Consider the following 17,186-nt stretch of genomic DNA (forward strand, 5'->3'; position numbering starts at 1 on the left):
TGCTCACTGTAACCCCAAGTAGTTCTGAGACAGCCACTCAGTCCAAGGTTTAGCCTCACCATCACTCCCCACTCTTACATGTACACACCTAACAGCTGACCTCTCTCGTAGCCTTGCTGTCCAGACAGATGGAGTCAGACCCATCTTGGTTCTCTCAGGTCCTGTTTCCCAAGCTACCATCTTTGCATTATGAATTCTGAGGAAGGGTCCAGCATACTTGGAGAGCAGTGTGCTTCCTCTGTCCAGACATCCATCCTGTTTCCATCTCTTTGTTTGTTTGTATTTTGTTTTTTCATGACAGGATTTCTCTGTGTAGCCTTGGCTGGCCTGGACCAGGCTGGCCTCTAACTCACAGTGATCCACCTGCCTCTGCCTCCCTAGTCCTGGGATTAAAGGCGTGCGCCACCACGCCCGGCTTCCATCTCATTCTTGTCTCTCTGCATCTATCACCTCTCTCCACTTCACAGAGCTCCCAAAAACAGCTCTTACCTTTAGCTCATAAAAGTCCATGCTAACGGGGCAGCCAGGCCTCAGCCAGGCAGCCTAGAGGCAGGTAGGAAGGACCAGGGATATATTTACTGTGGCTCCTGGATGCCTCAGATGATGGAGACTAATGGTATTAAGACAGGATACCCAAACTAGGCATGTTGGTGCATGCCTTTAATCCCAGGACTCAGGAGGCAGAGGCAAGTGGATCACTATTAGTTCAAGGCCAGCCTAGTCTACAAAGAGAGTTTTAGGACAGCCAGGGCTATTACACAGAGAAGCCCTGTCTCGAAAAATCAAAAGAAAAAAAGAAAAAAGAAATTTTAAAAAAGGACACCAAAAGCCAAGTGTGGTGGCTCACACTTTTTAATTCCAGCACTCAGAAGCTGAGGCAGGAGGATTGCCAACATGTTCCCACCATCCTGGGCTACAAAGACAAAAACTGGCTACAGAGTAAGATGCTTTCTAAAAAACAAACAAAAAAAGAAAGAAAGAAAGAAAGAAAGAAAATCCTTTAAAAACAGTAACAATAGCCGGGCGTAGTGGCGCACGCCTTTAATCCCAGCACTCGGAAGGCAGAGGCAGGCGGATCGCTGTGAGTTCGAGGCCAGCCTAGTCTACAAAGTGAGTCCAGGATGGCCAAGGCTACAAAGAGAAACCCTGTCTCGGAAAAAAAAAAAAAAAGGTTGGTCCTGGGTTTTCCTATCTGTCCAGACCAGCATGCCCTTTACCTAGTTGGGTTGGAATCCCTGACCTCTGCAGACTCAATTGCCTCTTTAGGGGTAGGGTGGGCAGATGAAAATGTGTGGGGGTGTCTCTCATAGTCAGGCTGGCCTTGAACTTGCTATGTAGCTCAAGATGACTTTGAACCCCTGCTCTGTAAACACCTGTCAAGTGCTGGGATTGCAGGTCAAGTGTGTGCCACCATACCCACGTAGGTCTCAAATCTTCCAATGAGGAAAATGGTTTTCAGTTCCTTTGGACTTTGGGGCGCTGACTGGGTAGTGTGCCTATGGATGGATCTGTGGGTTTGCAGTCAGACAGGAAGGTCCCTAATGTGCCCGTTGCCACAGTTTTACAACAGACAGAACTAGGCAAGTCTATGCCATCTCTAGGCCTACTCATCTGAGTGTCCAGGGGGCTAGTCTCCTGAAAGGCCAGACCGAATTACATTTAAACTTGGAGGTTTCAGCCAGCAACTCCAGCAATGCCGCGTGATGGCCACAAGGAGGCGGGCAACCCCTTCAGCTCAGAAACATCGCCAGAGACATGAGCCTCAAAAAAAAAAAAAAAAAAAAAAGGAATACAGTAATTTCAAAATTCCAGTGTAAAGGGAAGAAGGCAGGAGTCCAAGAGCTACGGCACGGTAAGGAGAAGCTGAACCCTCAGGCTACGGGCACAGTAAGGAGACCTGGCAAGAGCAGAAAGGAGGCTGGAGGAGGCGCTGTAGAAACAATCACCTTGAGGCAGGGGAGGAGAGGTCTCTAGAAGAGCCAGAGGCTGCATAGGATTTGGTGGCTCCAAAACAACTATGGAGGCTCTGGGGCTGGGAGACAGGAAAGTAGATAACTTAAGCTTTGGCTGCCTTCCCTCTCCCCAACATGGAATTTCTGAAAAGCAGAAAATAGCTGTTATTGTGGGATTTGGGGAAGTCTCCTCTAACTCAGGAGGGCCCACTGAACATAGATCATACTTTCCCCCTACACACACACACACACACACACACACACACACACACACACACACACACACACACACACACACACACACACACACACAGCCTAGGTTGGCCTGGAACTCAGAGATCCACCTGCCTCTCCCTTCTGAGTGCTGGCACCACCACACCCAGCTTATTTGTGCTGGCATTAACCACAGTCTTTGCCCTCTCCTTCTCCCCTTTCTCTGGGCCTGCCCCTTCCCCGAGCCTCAGAACAGTAATTTCCCTGAATTGCTTCTCTAGTGCAATCAGCTAGGGCCTTGGGAGCCAACCCTAGAGCAAGTCCTGATTATACCTCAGGTCCAGGGGTCAGTCATAGGCTTGCCCTAAACAAGGCTTTTCCATCATTTCTTCCCCCTGTGAGCCCCAAGGACCAAAGGGCCTCTGTGTTTTCCTGCCACACTCCCACATTGTAGCTCAGACAAAGGGATTCCTTGTGTCTCAACCTCAGGCAAGCATCCTTGTGACCAAATGGTGGAAGGCTAGCCAGGATGAGGGAAGGGTAAGTAAGCAGAGGCAGAGATGACAAGCTCACCAGAACCCTGAGACCTTCACTCTCCTTATTCCCAAACAGCAGTGGGCTTGGGGGGGGGGGCACACAAAAATACAGAGGCCTAAACCAGGTGTAGTGGCGCACACCCATAATCCCAGCACTCTGGGAGCCAGAGGCAGGCAGATCTCTGTGAGTTCGAGGCCAGCCTGGTCTACAAAGCAAGTCCAGGACGGCCAAGGCTACACAGAGAAACCCTGTCTCAAAAAACAAAAAGGAAAAAATAAAAATGCAGAGGCCTAAAGAGGAAATTAAAAAGGTGTGAAGACGTGCTCAGACTGAATTCCTGGCAGACGAATCTGGAGGCAAGAAACAGGGATGAGGGCAGCCCAGGGACTGGGACAGACTGGGGTCTGCAGTAAAGTGAGCCAAAAAGATTTGAGAGCCTAGGCGGAGGCCTCTGAGTTTCTTACTCCATAAGAGGATCTGAACAGGGATATAGGCTCAGACATGAGAGCCTTGAGAACAACATGAAAGCACCGCGTTTGAAAAGTTAAGAACTTGAGAAAAGCAGCACAAATATCTGCCAGGAAGAGCGATGTGTTCCCCTCACAAGAGCCAATGGCAGGGACAGTAATTGGTACCCTCTATACAGAACTATCATACACCAACAGGGCTAGTATACAGGAATTACTCCTCAGGTATCATGACAGGAAATGACATCACTAAGAAGGCAGGAAATGGTCAATCTCTCAATTCCAAGGTTATCTAGGAGGGCCAATCCATGGAGGTTTGGCCCTGAATGTCCCTCCTCCAATCTCCATCTTTTAAAAAGAGGCATCTCAGACTCTTAGGCTTTGGATGAGGCAACTATTCCTCTATCTCTTCTTCAGTGACTTCTGAGAGGCCCTACATGGCATGGGGAGGGGCATGGAGATACCCTTACATCAGTAGCTATAGGCTAGGCCTCTAGAGTCAATGTCTCTATGGAAATAGCTCTAGGGACCCAATAATTGAGGGGTAAATACAGCGGCTCTCCAGGGACGAGAAAGATAAGCCAGGCTTCCATGGCAACTGATTCCAGTACAGCCTCTGTCTAGTCTGAGGTTGAGGGAAAGCTGAGGGAGACTTGGGCCAAAAGTGGAAAGAGCCATGAAGGTACAAATGGGTAAGAACTTTTTTTTTTTTTTTTTTACAAGAATGTCACATCATCCTGGCACTGTCCCCAGTACCAAGGAGCCTCAAAGCCCTGCCTGGCATCGTCATCCTCTGGTGGCTCAGGTGGTCCACCTTGGAGTTCTTCCCCTGGGAGCTTCCAGGTTAAGCTCCCTAGCTTGGTGGATGTCATGTCCACATCAGTCCTGGCCCTGTCTTCGCTGGGTATAACCTTCACCCAGTCAACCTCGGAACAGGAAGGCCCAGGGAGTCCTTGTTCATCCTGCTCTCTGGGGGACACAGCGTCCAAGAAGCTGCCTACAGAGACGCTATCCAGCCGGTCAGCGGAACTGGTATCGGGCAGGCTGTCCCAACTGCCCCGCCTTGAGCGACTTGGGCTTCCACCTGTCAGACTGTACTGGCTGCTGGTGAGGCTGCTGCAGTGGCTGGTCAGTGTTCCCCGTTCTTCCAACAGCCAACGGACTGCCTCGATACCCTCGTTCAAGGTCACCAGCTGCTGCAGGATCTTCACATCGATAGCCCGCAGGTAAGCCTGGAGAAGTGAGAAAAGGCGTTGTTAGCTCCAGGTTCCAGGCTAGGAGCTTCCCCAGGTGTTTCCCTAACCTTGTAGTCCAGCCCGCCTCACTTCACTTTCACGCGGAAAGAGAATGGTCTGGAATAGGGCCCTTAGAGCAAAGAGACTCCAGTTTGAATTTTCAGATGGGGCTCAGCTAGGTTGGAGATACATACAGCTCAGTAGAGGATAACTTGCTTCTTATTGTGTATGAAATCCTGGGTTCCATCCCTGGCTCCAAACAAAAAACCAACTTTCCAGCCAGGTGGTGGCACCCCCTTTAACCCAGGCAGAGGCAGGAGGATCTCTGAGTTCAGCCTGAAGCTAGCCTGTCTTCTCTTCTCTTCTCTCTCTCTCTCTCTCTTTCTCTCTCTCTCCCTCTCTCTCTCTCCCTCCCCCTCCCTCCACCACCCTCCCTCCTCCCTCTCCCTGTCCCTCTCCAACACACACACACACAACCAACAACAACAACAAAAACCAGCTTTCCTTTTTTTTTTTTTTTTTTTTTTTTTTTGGTTTTTCGAGACAGGGTTTCTCTGTGTACCCTTGGCCGTCCTGGACTCACTTTGTAGACCAGGCTGGCTTCGAACTCACAGCGATCCGCCTGCCTCTGCCTCCCGAGTGCTGGGATTAAAGGCGTGCGCCACCACGCCCGGCTCCAGCTTTCCTTTTTTTTTTCCTCCCAAGACAGGGTTTCTCTGTGTAGCCTTGACTGTCCTGGACTTACTTTGTAGACCAGGCTGGCTTCAAACTCACAGCAATCCACCTGCCTCTGCCTCCCAAGTGCTGGAATTAAAGACATGCGCCACCCCATCACCCCACCACTCCGTGCCAAAACCAACTCTCCTACAGATTAGCTACATGTCTGTAAGTATCTATCTTATTTTCTTTGAGCCTCAGTGTCCTTGACTGAAAAATAACACTAAATCATTCACTTCACAGCATGGGAGCAAGGATTTTGAAACTGTCAGGTGTGTACTTTCTACAGTGGAGTCTTAGTAGATGTTAAAAATTAAAATATGTTGGGAGGCAGAGGCAGGCGAATCACTGTGAGTTCGAGGCCAGCCTAGTCTACAAAGCGAGTCCAGGACAGTCAAGATAACATAGAGAAACTCTGTCTCAAAAACAAAACAAAGGGCTGGAGAGATGGCTCCGTGGTTAAGAGCGCCACCTACTCATCTAGATGGCTCCGTGGTTAAGAGCGCCACCTACTCATCTAGAGGTCCTGAGTTCAATTTCCCAGCAACCACATGGTGGCTCACAACCATCTATAATGAGATCTGCTGCCCTCTTCTGTAAAGCACTCATATGCAATAAATAAAATAAATAAATATTTTTTAAAATGTTAAAATAAATAAAATGTGAGGCTAAAGGGCTGTGGATATGGCTCAGTGGAAAGAACACTTGCCTGGCATGCACTAAGCCCTGAGTTTCATCCCTGGCACCAGCCAGATAGTCTAGGTATGATGATACACACTTGTAATGCAGGCACTCAGGAGACAGAAGCAAGTGGACCAGAAGGTTAAGGTCATTCTCAGCAACGTTGGCAGTTCAAGACAAGCCTGGGCTTCGTGGGGCCCTGTTTCAAAATTAATGAGACAATAATAAAACAAAACAAGGCTGATTATGACAGTCCATGCATATAACTCTAGCACTTAAGAGGCTGCAGAAACACTTGGGAGACAGAGGCAGGAGAATATCTGTGAGTTCAAGGACAGCCTGCTTACAAAGTGAGTTCCAAGCCAGCCAAGACTTCATAGTAAGACCCTGTCTCAAAAATCAAACAGGCAAACAAAAAGGCTGAGGTAGGAGAATGAAGAGTTTGAAGCCAGGGGCTAGGGAGATGGCACACCAGTTAAGTGTTCAGGGCTCCTGCAGAGGACTAGAGTTTGGTTCCAGAGCACACACAGGGTGACTCACAACCTCTCAAAACTACAGCTCCAGAAAATCCAACCCCCTTTTCTGACCTTGATGGGCACACACACAGGCACATAAATAAAAATAACAAAAGATTTTAAAACTTTAAAGGAGTTTGAGGCTAGTGTGAGACGTCTTTTCAAAAACTACAAATCCAGAGTTAGGGTTAATGCAGAGTATCTGCCCAGCATGTCTAATTCAATACACACACACACACACACACACACACATCCAAAATCATTCTGTCTGTGATGGTTTCAATAAGAATACACTCGTATGAGCCGGGCGTGGTGGTGCATGCCTTTAATCCCAGCACTCAGGAGGCAGAGGCAGGTGGATCGCTGTGAGTTCGAGGCCAGCCTGGTCTACAAAGTGAGTCCAGGATGGCCAAGGCTACACAGAGAAACCCTGCCTCGAAAAACCAAAAAAAAAAAAAAAGAATACACTCGTATGTTTAAATGCTTATCCCATAGGGAGTGGCACCATTAGAAGGGGTGGCCTTGTTGGAGTAGGTGTGGCTTTGTTGAAGGAGTATGTCACTAATGAGTGGGCGTTGAGGTCACCTATGCTCAAGCTATACCTAGTGTGTCTCAATCTCCTTCTGCCTGTGGATCAAGATGTACAATTCTCAGCTACATGGTAGTAGGTACCATGTCTACCTACGTTCTACCATGCTTCCTGCAGTGATGTGATGGACTAAACCTCTAAACTGTAAGCCAGCCCCAATTAAATATTTTCCTTTATAAGAGTTGCCATGGCGGTGGGGGGCTAGAGAGATGGCTCAGAGGTTAAGAGGACTGGCTGCTCTTCCAAAGGTCATGAGTTCAATTCCCAGCAACCACATGGTGGCTCACAGCCATCTCTGATGAGACCTGGTGCCCCCTTCTGGCGTGTAGGCCCACATGTAGGCAGAACACTGTATAAATAATAAATAAATAAATCTTAAATTAAAAAAAAAAAAAAATAGGGCTGGAGAGATGGCTCAGAGGTTAAGAGCACCGGCTGTCCTTCCAAAGGTCCTGAGTTCAATTCCTGGTGGCTGCATGATGGCTTACAACCATCTAGAATGAGATCTGGTGCCCTCTTCTGGGTTGTAGGCGTTACATGCAAACAGAACATTGTATACCTAATAAATAAATAAACCTAAAAAAAATAATAATAATAAAGAAAGAAAAGAAAGCCTAACTAAGACTATGGGCTTCAAATTTCTCCCCCCCCCCCCCCCCCCCCCCCCCCCACCCCCCGCCAGACAGGGTTTCTCTGTGTAGCTTTGACAGTTCTAGCTTTGTAGACCAGACTGGCCTCAAGCTTACAATGATCCACCTGCCTCTGCCTCCTGAGTGCTGGGATTATAGGTGTGCACCACCATGCCTGGCCAAAGTATTAGGCCAATCCAGACTCTTCTGATATGGTGACTTTCTATGACTTAGAAAGCAAAGGATAGTTAGTAAGGTATTAGCTGGGAAACAGTCTGGGCCAAAAAGAGGTGAGAGCTGAGGAATCAAGTGGGCACTAACTTGGTTCCCTGTACCCTGAAGACTGGGGTGACAAGGCTTGAGGGAAGCAGAGCTAAGCAGAGAGTCTCCTGAAAGTAAGAGTGACCTCCAGTGTAATCTCCAGTGTGTATGTGTGTGTGTGTGTGTGTGTGTGTGTGTCTGTCTCTCTCTCGGTTTTTCGAGACAAGGTTTCTCTGTGTAGCCTTGACTGTTCCTGGACTTGCTTTGTAGACCAGGCTAGCCTCGAACTCACAGCGATTCACCTGCTTCTACCTCCCAAGTGCTGGGATTAAAGTCATGCGCTACCACCACCCACCTGTGAGGTAGCCTTAAGCACAAATCTGAACCTGCCTTGATGCTTTGCATCACTCTGAGAGAATGAAATCTGAACACATCAGCAGCTGCATTCAAAAGTCTGTCATATTATTAACTCTTGTCCATCTCTCTAGCTTAAGTCTAACATAGTTCATTATGAATCAAGATCCTGTCACATTTGTTGTTGTTGTTTTGTTTTGTTTTTCCCCCTAGACAGGGTTTCTCTGTGTAACAGAGCTCTGGCTATCCTGGACTCTTGTTGTATACCAGGCTGGCTTCAAACTCACAGAGATCCACCTGCCTCTGCAAAGGTGTGCACCACCACTGCCTGGCTGTTTTGTTTTGTTTTTGGTTTCTTTTAGATTTATTTAGTTATTATTTATACAGTATTCTGCCTACAAGTGTACCTGCACACCAGGAGGCGGCACCAGATCTCATTATAGATAGTTGTGAGCCACCATGAGATTGCTGGGAATTGAACTCAGGACCTTTGGAAGAACAGCCAGTGCTCTTAACCTCTGAGCCATCTCTCCAGCCCCTGTTGTTGTTTTGAGTCACATCTCACTATGTATCCCTGGCTGGCCTGGAACTCACTATGAATGCCAGGCTAGCGTCAGACTCTATTTACCCTTGCCTTGTCCTGGGATTAAAGAAGTGTGTCCTCACACCTCTAACAGTATTGCTTTAAGTTTAGATTTATTTCTTTTACCTTTTAACCAAGTTAACAAATTCATATAAAAACGGGCCTGGTGGCACAAGTTTTTATTTGTTGTTTTGTTTTTTGTTTGTTTGTTTTTGAGACAAGGTTTCTCCAGGCTGGCCTTCAGTTTATAGAGACCTGTCTTTCTCTGCCTCCCAAGTGCTGGGATTAAAGGGATGTACCACCACCACCGCCCAGTTTGTGTCAGAGATTGTAATTCCAGCTTCTGAAAAGGTAAAGGCAAAATTGCAAAATCAGGGACATTCTAGACAATTGTTTCAAAATGAAAAGATATTTTTAAAAAGGAGTTGGAGGGCCAGCAAGGTAGCTTAACAGGCAAGGGCACCTTCCTCTGCCTCTCACAATGCCTGGCTTCACTTGCTGTTCCTGAAGAAGATGCGGGTTCAGTTCCCAACACCCACATGGTGCCTCATAACAATCATTAACTCCAGTTCCAGGGGATATAAAGCCTTTTTTTGTTTGTTTGCTTGTCCTGGACTCACTTTGTAGACCAGGCTGGCCTTGAACTCACAGCGACATGCTTGCCTCTGCCTCCTGAGTGCTGGGATTAAAGGCATGCGCCACCATGCCCAGCTAGCACCCAGCTAGCCCTCTTGTGACACCTGCAGGCACCAGTCATGTACATGGTCTACACATATTAGCAAGCAACACAATGAAACATAGAAAAAATAGCTATAATTTATTTAATTCCATGTGACAAATGGTAGAGAAAACAACTACTACAGAAAACTGTGCATACCAGAAGGGCCGTAACCCGCACCTAGATGAAAGGCCTGAGCGAAGACCGGTTAGGCTGGACTTGACCAGACAGTGGAGAGAAGCATTCCAACCAGAGGATGCCCCTTCCTCCAATTCTAACTGTCACCTGACACTGAGACCTGATACCACATCACTCCTGCTCAGCTCTTCTGGGAGGCAGGTCCTCATTCCAGCATTTTTCCCTTGAACTTCTGATCCTGCTGCCTAACCTCCAGAGTGCGGGGATCACAGGCATGCCCCGCCACACCCAGTGCTATGTTAGTGCTGAGGAGATTCAGCTCCGGGCTTTCTGCATGCAAGGCGAGCCGAGCACATCCCTAGCCCCCATCACTGCTCCTCTTCCTGTACAAGCCTCAGGCTGCCTCCTCCTTCCCAGTGTCCTCAGGTCATCAGTTCCCTAAGAGCAGTTCCCGCCCAACTCATTTGAGGTTCTCTGCCTGAGGTGGAGCAGAGCACCTGTCCTTTGATTTTGTGATTCTCTTGCCTTCACTAACAGATCTCTCTGGTGGTCCCCAAGAACGGAGAGGTTGAGTAGTACTGTGTTGCTTAGGAAACCAACCTGAGCACCACCGGATTCTTTAATCCCGTGACAGAGGGATTCCCTAACTGTGACAGCATCATCTCCCAGAATAGAAGCGGAAGGCTTTCTCGGCAAAAAGAAAAAAGAAAAAAGAAACTCGTTTCATGCCATCTCTTTGGAAATAGAGCAGAAGATAAATAGAGGCCACCCAGCGTTTTTCCCTGGAGGCTTCCTACTCTTCCACATGTGTCGATTAGACTCTGCCCAGCCCAAGTATCCCGGGCAGGGCTCCCTCTTTGCTCAACCCAAATCAGGCCTCAGGGTAAAAGCCTGCAGACCAATTTCTAGATCCCCAGTAACCGACTCTTGGGATTAACTATGGTCACTAAAATAAAAGCTCTTAACAGGTGTCTAGTTCCAAAACTACTCCCCACCCCCACCCCACACCAAAGGGTAAAAAGCCCTGCGGACAAGGAAGAGACAAAACACACTAGAAGCAGAGACAAGATTTGAACCCACGCCTCTCTCCCACTCCTTGCCTAACCCTTTTTCACACACCGCTCTGTGGAGGTGGCTTCTCACAGCAACGGCTCTTTGGGTGGACTGGGAGGCAGGCCGCCATTGTTCGCCATTCCCACACGTCTCCGGATCTGGCTCTTTCCCCAACTTATGACTAGGGAAACAAAGCAAGAGCAGGAAGCCAAAAGCAGGGCCACCCTTGGCCTGAAGGGCAGACAAGCCTCTGCTCCTACTCGAGGAGAGCAGGGAGTGGGACAACTGAAGGGCAGTCCTCCGAGAGCTTTGGTCACTTCTGCCTTGCGGGCCTCCGATCCGCCCAGCCCTCGCTCTTCAGTCAACCAGTGGGTAGGACAGAGTACGGGAAGTCAGAGCTAACCTGGCTTGAGGAGGTAGAAAGGAGCCATCTGCGGTCTTCTCACTCTTCTAGTGCACTGTTCATGGGACGCCTCAGACCCCCAGGCCCGATGGGCCAAAAGTTAAAAGAGATGCAACCCGAAGTTAAATGTAGCCTACCCCCCCCCCTAAGGTTTATAAAGAACTAGAGTCAGAGGTTAAGCCGGCCTCCAGACTCCTTGTATGAGAAGCAAGCCCATGGGTGGTTGGAATTTTTCTCATTTTAGTAACATGAAATGTGCTTAATGGATCTGGCACAAAGCAGGTCTTCATGACAAATGAGGTCAGATGATCTGGGCACAAACCTTAGCTTTACTTCTCCCACCCCCCCACCCCCCCACCAAGGCAGGGTTTCTCTGTGTAACCCTCTGGCTGTCCTGGAACTCGCTCTGTAGACCAGGCTGGCCCTGAACTCACAGAGATCCACCTGCCTCTGCCTCCCGAGTGCTGGGATTAAAGGCGTGTACCACCACTGCCCAGCGTAACTTTACTTCTTTGAGTGACCTTGGGCAGCTGCTTAACTTCTCTGTGCCTCAATCCCTTCATCTATGAAATACCACTTATCTGGCCAAGCATGTAGGAGTGGGCGTACAGCTGGGCTGCAGAGCGCTCCCTCAGCATGGCCAAGGTTCTAAATTCAATCTCAGTTTCAGCACCTCCAGGAGGAGGGAAGAAAATGGCTGCAGAGAGGTAGCCGGCAGTCAAGAGCCCTTGGGGTTTTTGGGGGGGGATTGGGGGTGGTGGTGGATCGAAACAGGGTTTCTCTGTGTAGCCCTGGCTGTCCTGGAATTCACTCTGTAGACTGGCTGGCCTCAAACTCAGAGATCAGCCTGCCTGTGCTGGGACTGAATTGAAGGCACGTGCCACCCCAGCCCAGCAAGAGCACTTGTTCTCAGAAAGAACCAATGTCACATTCCCAGCAGCCCCATAGTGGCTCACAACCGTTTATAACTCCACTCCCAAGGGATTTGATGCTCTCTTTGACCTTCATGGGCAACAGACATGCATGTGGCACACATACACACAAAACCAGCTAAATACTCCAACACATAAAGTTTCTTAAAATTCTTTCAAAAGAGCCAGGCATGTTGACACACACCTGTAATCCCAGCACTCAGGGAGGCAGAGGCAGAGGCAGGTGGATCTCTCTGAATTTGAGGCCAGCCTGGTCTACAAAGCAAGTTCAGGACAGCCAAGGCTACAAAGAGAAACCTGGGCTGGCTTTCCCAGAACTCATGTCCTTCTATCTTCCAGACCTGTTTGACACAAGGTTGTGCACACAGTGGGGCCCCAGGAACACTTATTACTGACTGTCACTGTGGGTTTCTGGTTCCGAGCCAACGAGGAGCTGGCAATTCCTCAATTCTCCAGACCTGGCTGCAAATTGGTGGCAGGTGTAATTCATCTCTTTCACCGGAACCAGTGCCCCAGGGGAGCCCGCTGGGGCCCCAGCTGCCCTTTTGGCTCAAAATCTAGACCAACAGCTCCAGGGAAGGGTGGGGGTGTGCTGCGTTTCCTCCCTTTCTCCCCAAGAAGGTACAGGTGCGACCGTGGGAGTCTGAAAGGAGACTGAGCCCCAAGCAAAGAACCAACTTGAACTTTGTTGCTACTCTGTCTCTATGAAGGTCTCAGAACGGTTAATTCGGTGACGGCGGGACGCTTAGAAAGCGACGCGGTTTTAGTGTGCCCCAGTGCAGGCAGTTTCCAGCAGGTATTACCTCACCAGAGCTCTTTTTTTTTTTCCCCCTTCTTTTTCTTTTCCTGAATCCTGACATGACCACCCTGGGCCTTAAGAACAAAACCTTTCCCCTGTTTGCCAGAGGAAGGGGGAGAAAACAGTTGCTTTATAATACGGGTCTGAGGAAATTGGTGACACCCCCCCCCTCCCCCGCCATGCCGATGGGAAAAATTTGCGCTGTACTAAGGTGTGTGTGTGTGTGTGTGTGTGTGTGTGTGTGTGTGTGTGTGTGTGTGTGTGTGTGTGTGTGTGTGTGTGTGTGTGTGTGTTGCTACTGCTGCCGCTTAGCCTCTGCCTCCCTCCTCCCTTATTGGGCAGGGAAAACTTCCAAGCGCTATGCCTCCTACTCTCGGTTCTCAGGACCTATCAACCCTTCACTCACCCTTGGGAGACAAATAATGAGACGTTACTCACTTCACTTGGCCTTCAACCCAGGGTGTATGGATTGATCTAGGAGGGACCATCCCCTCCACCCTAACTCTGGGAACCTGAGCCTGTCCCTACAAACGGCCCTATATAGAGCACCCCGTCTCCGTGGCCTGTAGCACCCACACTCACCAGCTCCATCCTCAGCGCCATGATCTTGTCCCCCAGGCCGTGGCCGGTGTTGGGTGCCCCCGGGAGCAGCCCGTCTCCCGAGGTTCCCAGCTCCCACTCGCCTCGAAGTCCGCGGAGCAGCCCTTCGGGGGTCTTCCTGCCCACCTTGCCCTCCACGTCTCTCAAGTCAGGCGTCTGGGACTCCACAGTCCCCTCCATGTGGGCCCAAACCAGAACAGGATTGGCCTCCTGGACCTCGGGGTCCAGTTTTCTAGGGTCCTCCGTTCTCCGCTGCGAACGCGGAGTGAAACCGGTGGGTCCCCGCCCGCGCCGCGCAGGGGGCAGGAGGAGGGCGCCGTAACGCTCAGAAAAGCCGCGCAGTTGGGGGGGGGGCGGGGAGAGCGAGCTACAGAGTGCTGCGCACACAACTTCTATCCCTGGATGGCTTGCGGCTGGGCAATCCTGTTTTAGGAATTGAAGACCTCAGAGAGCTCAGTTCCTTCTCCCTACGTTGGCACCAGCTAGGCGCACAGCAGGAAGCTAATAAGTGTTTGCTGAATGAAAAGTAGAATGCCCCAGTCGGAGCTAAGACGACTGTAGAGGGTGTGGAAGGCTTTTCTGCTGATGAGCTGTGTCTGTTACAGGGGCTAGAATATAGCCGCTCAGTTTAAAAACACCTCCCAGCATTTAGAAATCAGATTGAAGAATAGAAGATCAATACTCGTGGCCAATGAGAAGCAACCATTATTAAAATTGAAGGGATCTACAGGTCTTGATCTTGATTTTACATGGGTTTACAAAGGAGGTGCTTCCTATGCCTGCCTCTAAGTACGGACCGTCTGAAAACCTTGGGAAGTTAGGGTCTGCGATCCTGCATTGCCCCACCCCCACCCTCAAGACAAGATTTCTCTGTGTAGCCCAGTACACACTCTGTAGACCAGGCTAGCCTCAAACTAAGAGATCCTTCTGTCCCTGCCTCCCGAGGAGTGCTTGGATTAAAGGCATGTGCCTGGCACTGTGTGTGTGTGTGTGTGTGTGTGTGTGTGTGTGTGTGTGTGTGTACAGAGAGGGTTCTGGAACTTGCTTGCTATGTAGAGTAGGCCAGCTTTGAACTCACAGAGATCCACCTGCCACTGCCTTACCAGTATAGGGATTAAAATCCTTTTTAAGGATTTTATTTTCTATTTTGATTACATGTATTTGTGTGTATATTCACATGGCATACCGCACAAGTACAGGTGTCTAAGAAGCCACAGGAGGGTATCAGATCCCTGGAAGTTGGACTTAACAATTGTGAGCTGTGCAGCTTGGGTGCTGAGAACTGAACTAAGGTCCTCTCTAAAAGCAGCATGCGCTCTTACCTGCCCACTTAGCTGCTGAGCTATCCTCTGCAGCCCTGGGAGTTTGCATTTCTAAGAAGCTAGAGGGAGTGGCCATGCTACTCCTCCAAGGAACACACTAAGTAACACCAGCAGGACACTAAGCTATTTGGCCTTAATTCTACAGGTAAGGAGCAGCCATGAGAAACTGTTTTGTTCTGTTTGGGATTTTAATCCAAGCATTTCCAGCCCAGCCCACCATTACAGAAAGATTTACAATGAAAAAGTACCTCTTCCTCAGGCAGCAGTGGGACACACCTTTAACCCCAGCAGAAGCAGGCAGATCTTTGTGAGTTTGAGGCCAGCCTGGTCTACAGAGTGAGTTCCACGACAGCCAAGGTCTGTTACACAGAGAAACCCCGTTTCAAAGAACCAAAACCAACGAACCAAACAAACAAAAATAAATGAAATGAAAGAAAAAAAAAAAAAAAAAAAGCACCCCTTCCCTCTACTCTTTCACACCTCTGGGCCTACTTCCCAGGGGCAACCCACTTTCACTTTGTTGTTGTTTTGTAGTTTTTGTTTGCGCCTCTTTAACTACTCATAATTCTAGATTTTTATTCATTAGTTTTTTGCTGCATACATATGTATGTGTCTCTGTGTGGAAATGTACAGGTAAAGTATAGGTGCCCCCAGAGGTCAGAAGAGACCTTTGATCCCCCTAGAGCTGGGGTTACTGGCAATTGTAAGCCATTTGCTGCAGCAGTTAGGGACTGATGCAGACCCTGCTATGATAGCAATATGCGCTTGTGACTGCTGAGCCGTCGTTCTAATCTAACCACTCATAGTTCTAAACAGTCTTTCACTACTCCTTCTAAATTGAAATATTATATACTGACTTCCCATGAATATATGGATGCTTTTTTATTATTTATTTATTTATTTATTTATTTTGGTTTTTCAAGACAAGGTTTCTCTGGGTAGCCTTGGCTGTCCTGGACTCACTTTGTAGACCAGGCTGGCCTTGAACTCACAGAGATCCGCCTGCCTCTGCCTCCCAAGTGCTGGGATTAAAGGCGTGCGCCACCAGACCCAGCTTACTCTGGACTTTTCAAGGAGGAAGGAAGATCGAAGCAAAACTGTAAGTCAAGAAGACTAGCTAGAAACCGAAACCAACCCAAAGTGCCTGGGCTGGCTGGCTGGGGAAGACGTGATCATAACAGGCACACGTGAAAGAATTGCACGACTGATTAACTCATTCATTTCAAATGGTATTCAATACTGGTTTTTGGTTTGGTTTTTTTTTCGAGACAGGGATTCTCTGTGTATCCTTGGTTGTCCTGGACTCACTTTGTAGACCAGGCTGGCCTCGAACTCACAATATTTTCTGTTTTGTTTTGTTTAAAGCAAATTATTTCAACTATCATGACAGTTGATTTCAACTGACATCACTGGGAAAAGACAAAGGGAGTTCTAGTCAAATGGCTCGATACAATTTACCAAGGAAGGGAATCCAAAGGAGATCTGAGGGCAGGTGGAGATGATGCCAATGGCTGTGAGCCTCTGGGTCCAGCAGAGAGGCACCGCAGGCAGGTGGACAGAGGAGAGCCTGAAGGCCAGAAGGGACTTGTGGGTTTGAGAATCTGGATCATGAGTGGATGACGGATCTCATGGACAGCAAGCTTGGGCAAAGAAGAGGGCCAGAAACTGTGAGAACTTTTGCTTGTTGGATTTTAGAACTTGCAAAACAAGCTGGGTGGTGGCAGTGCACGCCTTTAATCCCAGCACTCGAGAGGTAGAGGCAGGAGGATCACTGTGAGTTTGAGGCCAGCCTGGTCTACAAAGTGAGTCTACGACAGCCAGGACTGTTACACAGAGAAACCCTGTCTCGAAAAACCAAAACAAACAAACAAACAAAAAAACAAACAAAAAGAACTTGCAAAAGAACAACAAAAACCTTGTTTTATTTCTGAATTTATTTATTTATAATACTGGGGGTCTGGAGAGATGGCTCAGAGGTTAAGAGCACTGTCTGCTCTTCCAGAGGTCCTGAGTTCAATTCCTAGAACCACATGGTAGCTCACAACCATCTATAATGGGATCTGATGCCCTCTTCTGGCATGCTGGCACACATGTAGGCAGAACACCGTATACATAATAAATAAGTAAATTTTAAAAAAAAATCTTGGCTGTCCTGGGTCTCACATTGTAGATCAAATTGGCCTTGAATCTATGGCAATCCTCCTGCCTCAGCCTCCTGAGTGTTGGGAATGCACAAGTCAGCTACCAGGGTGAGTGCTTAGCATCTTCGCTCACCTCTACCTGCGTACACCACCACACCCAACCTGACAAGCACTGTTACCATGTTGAAAGATACCAACACTCCATGCAGGAGGGAGGTAAAACTTGGAGAGAAATAAATAGATAGATAGATAAATTCATTGCTATTGCTGGGCGTGGTGGAGCATGTCTTTAATGCCAGCATTCGGGAGGCCAGCCAGGTCTACAAAACAGAGTTCCAGGGCAGCCA

General features: G+C 48.7%; 1 protein-coding gene across 1 annotated transcript; it reads right to left on the reverse strand.

Moving 5' to 3' along the window:
• Positions 1-3,875: 3,875 nt before the first annotated feature.
• Positions 3,876-13,704, reverse strand: Lurap1 (leucine rich adaptor protein 1). The gene is made up of 2 exons (XM_051171939.1): positions 13,359-13,704; positions 3,876-4,401 (listed from the first exon to the last, which is right to left on the reverse strand). Exons 1-2 carry the CDS (start codon positions 13,554-13,556, stop codon positions 3,886-3,888), a joined length of 714 nt encoding a protein of 237 aa, XP_051027896.1. The 5' UTR covers positions 13,557-13,704; the 3' UTR covers positions 3,876-3,885.
• Positions 13,705-17,186: the final 3,482 nt, after the last annotated feature.

This window comes from Acomys russatus, chromosome 29 (assembly GCF_903995435.1).
Source record: "Acomys russatus chromosome 29, mAcoRus1.1, whole genome shotgun sequence".
NCBI lineage: Eukaryota > Metazoa > Chordata > Mammalia > Rodentia > Muridae > Acomys > Acomys russatus.

What these genes read in the sequence shown, in the direction of transcription:
- Lurap1 (XM_051171939.1), bottom strand. Translation starts at nt 13,556, where the DNA reads ATGGAGGGGACTGTGGAGTCCCAGACGCCTGACTTGAGAGACGTGGAG. An exon ending in TGGCGCTGAGGATGGAGCTG is followed by an intron (nt 4,402 to 13,358) that starts GTGAGTGTGGGT and finishes TCACTTCTCCAG; the next exon opens with GCTTACCTGCGGGCTATCGA.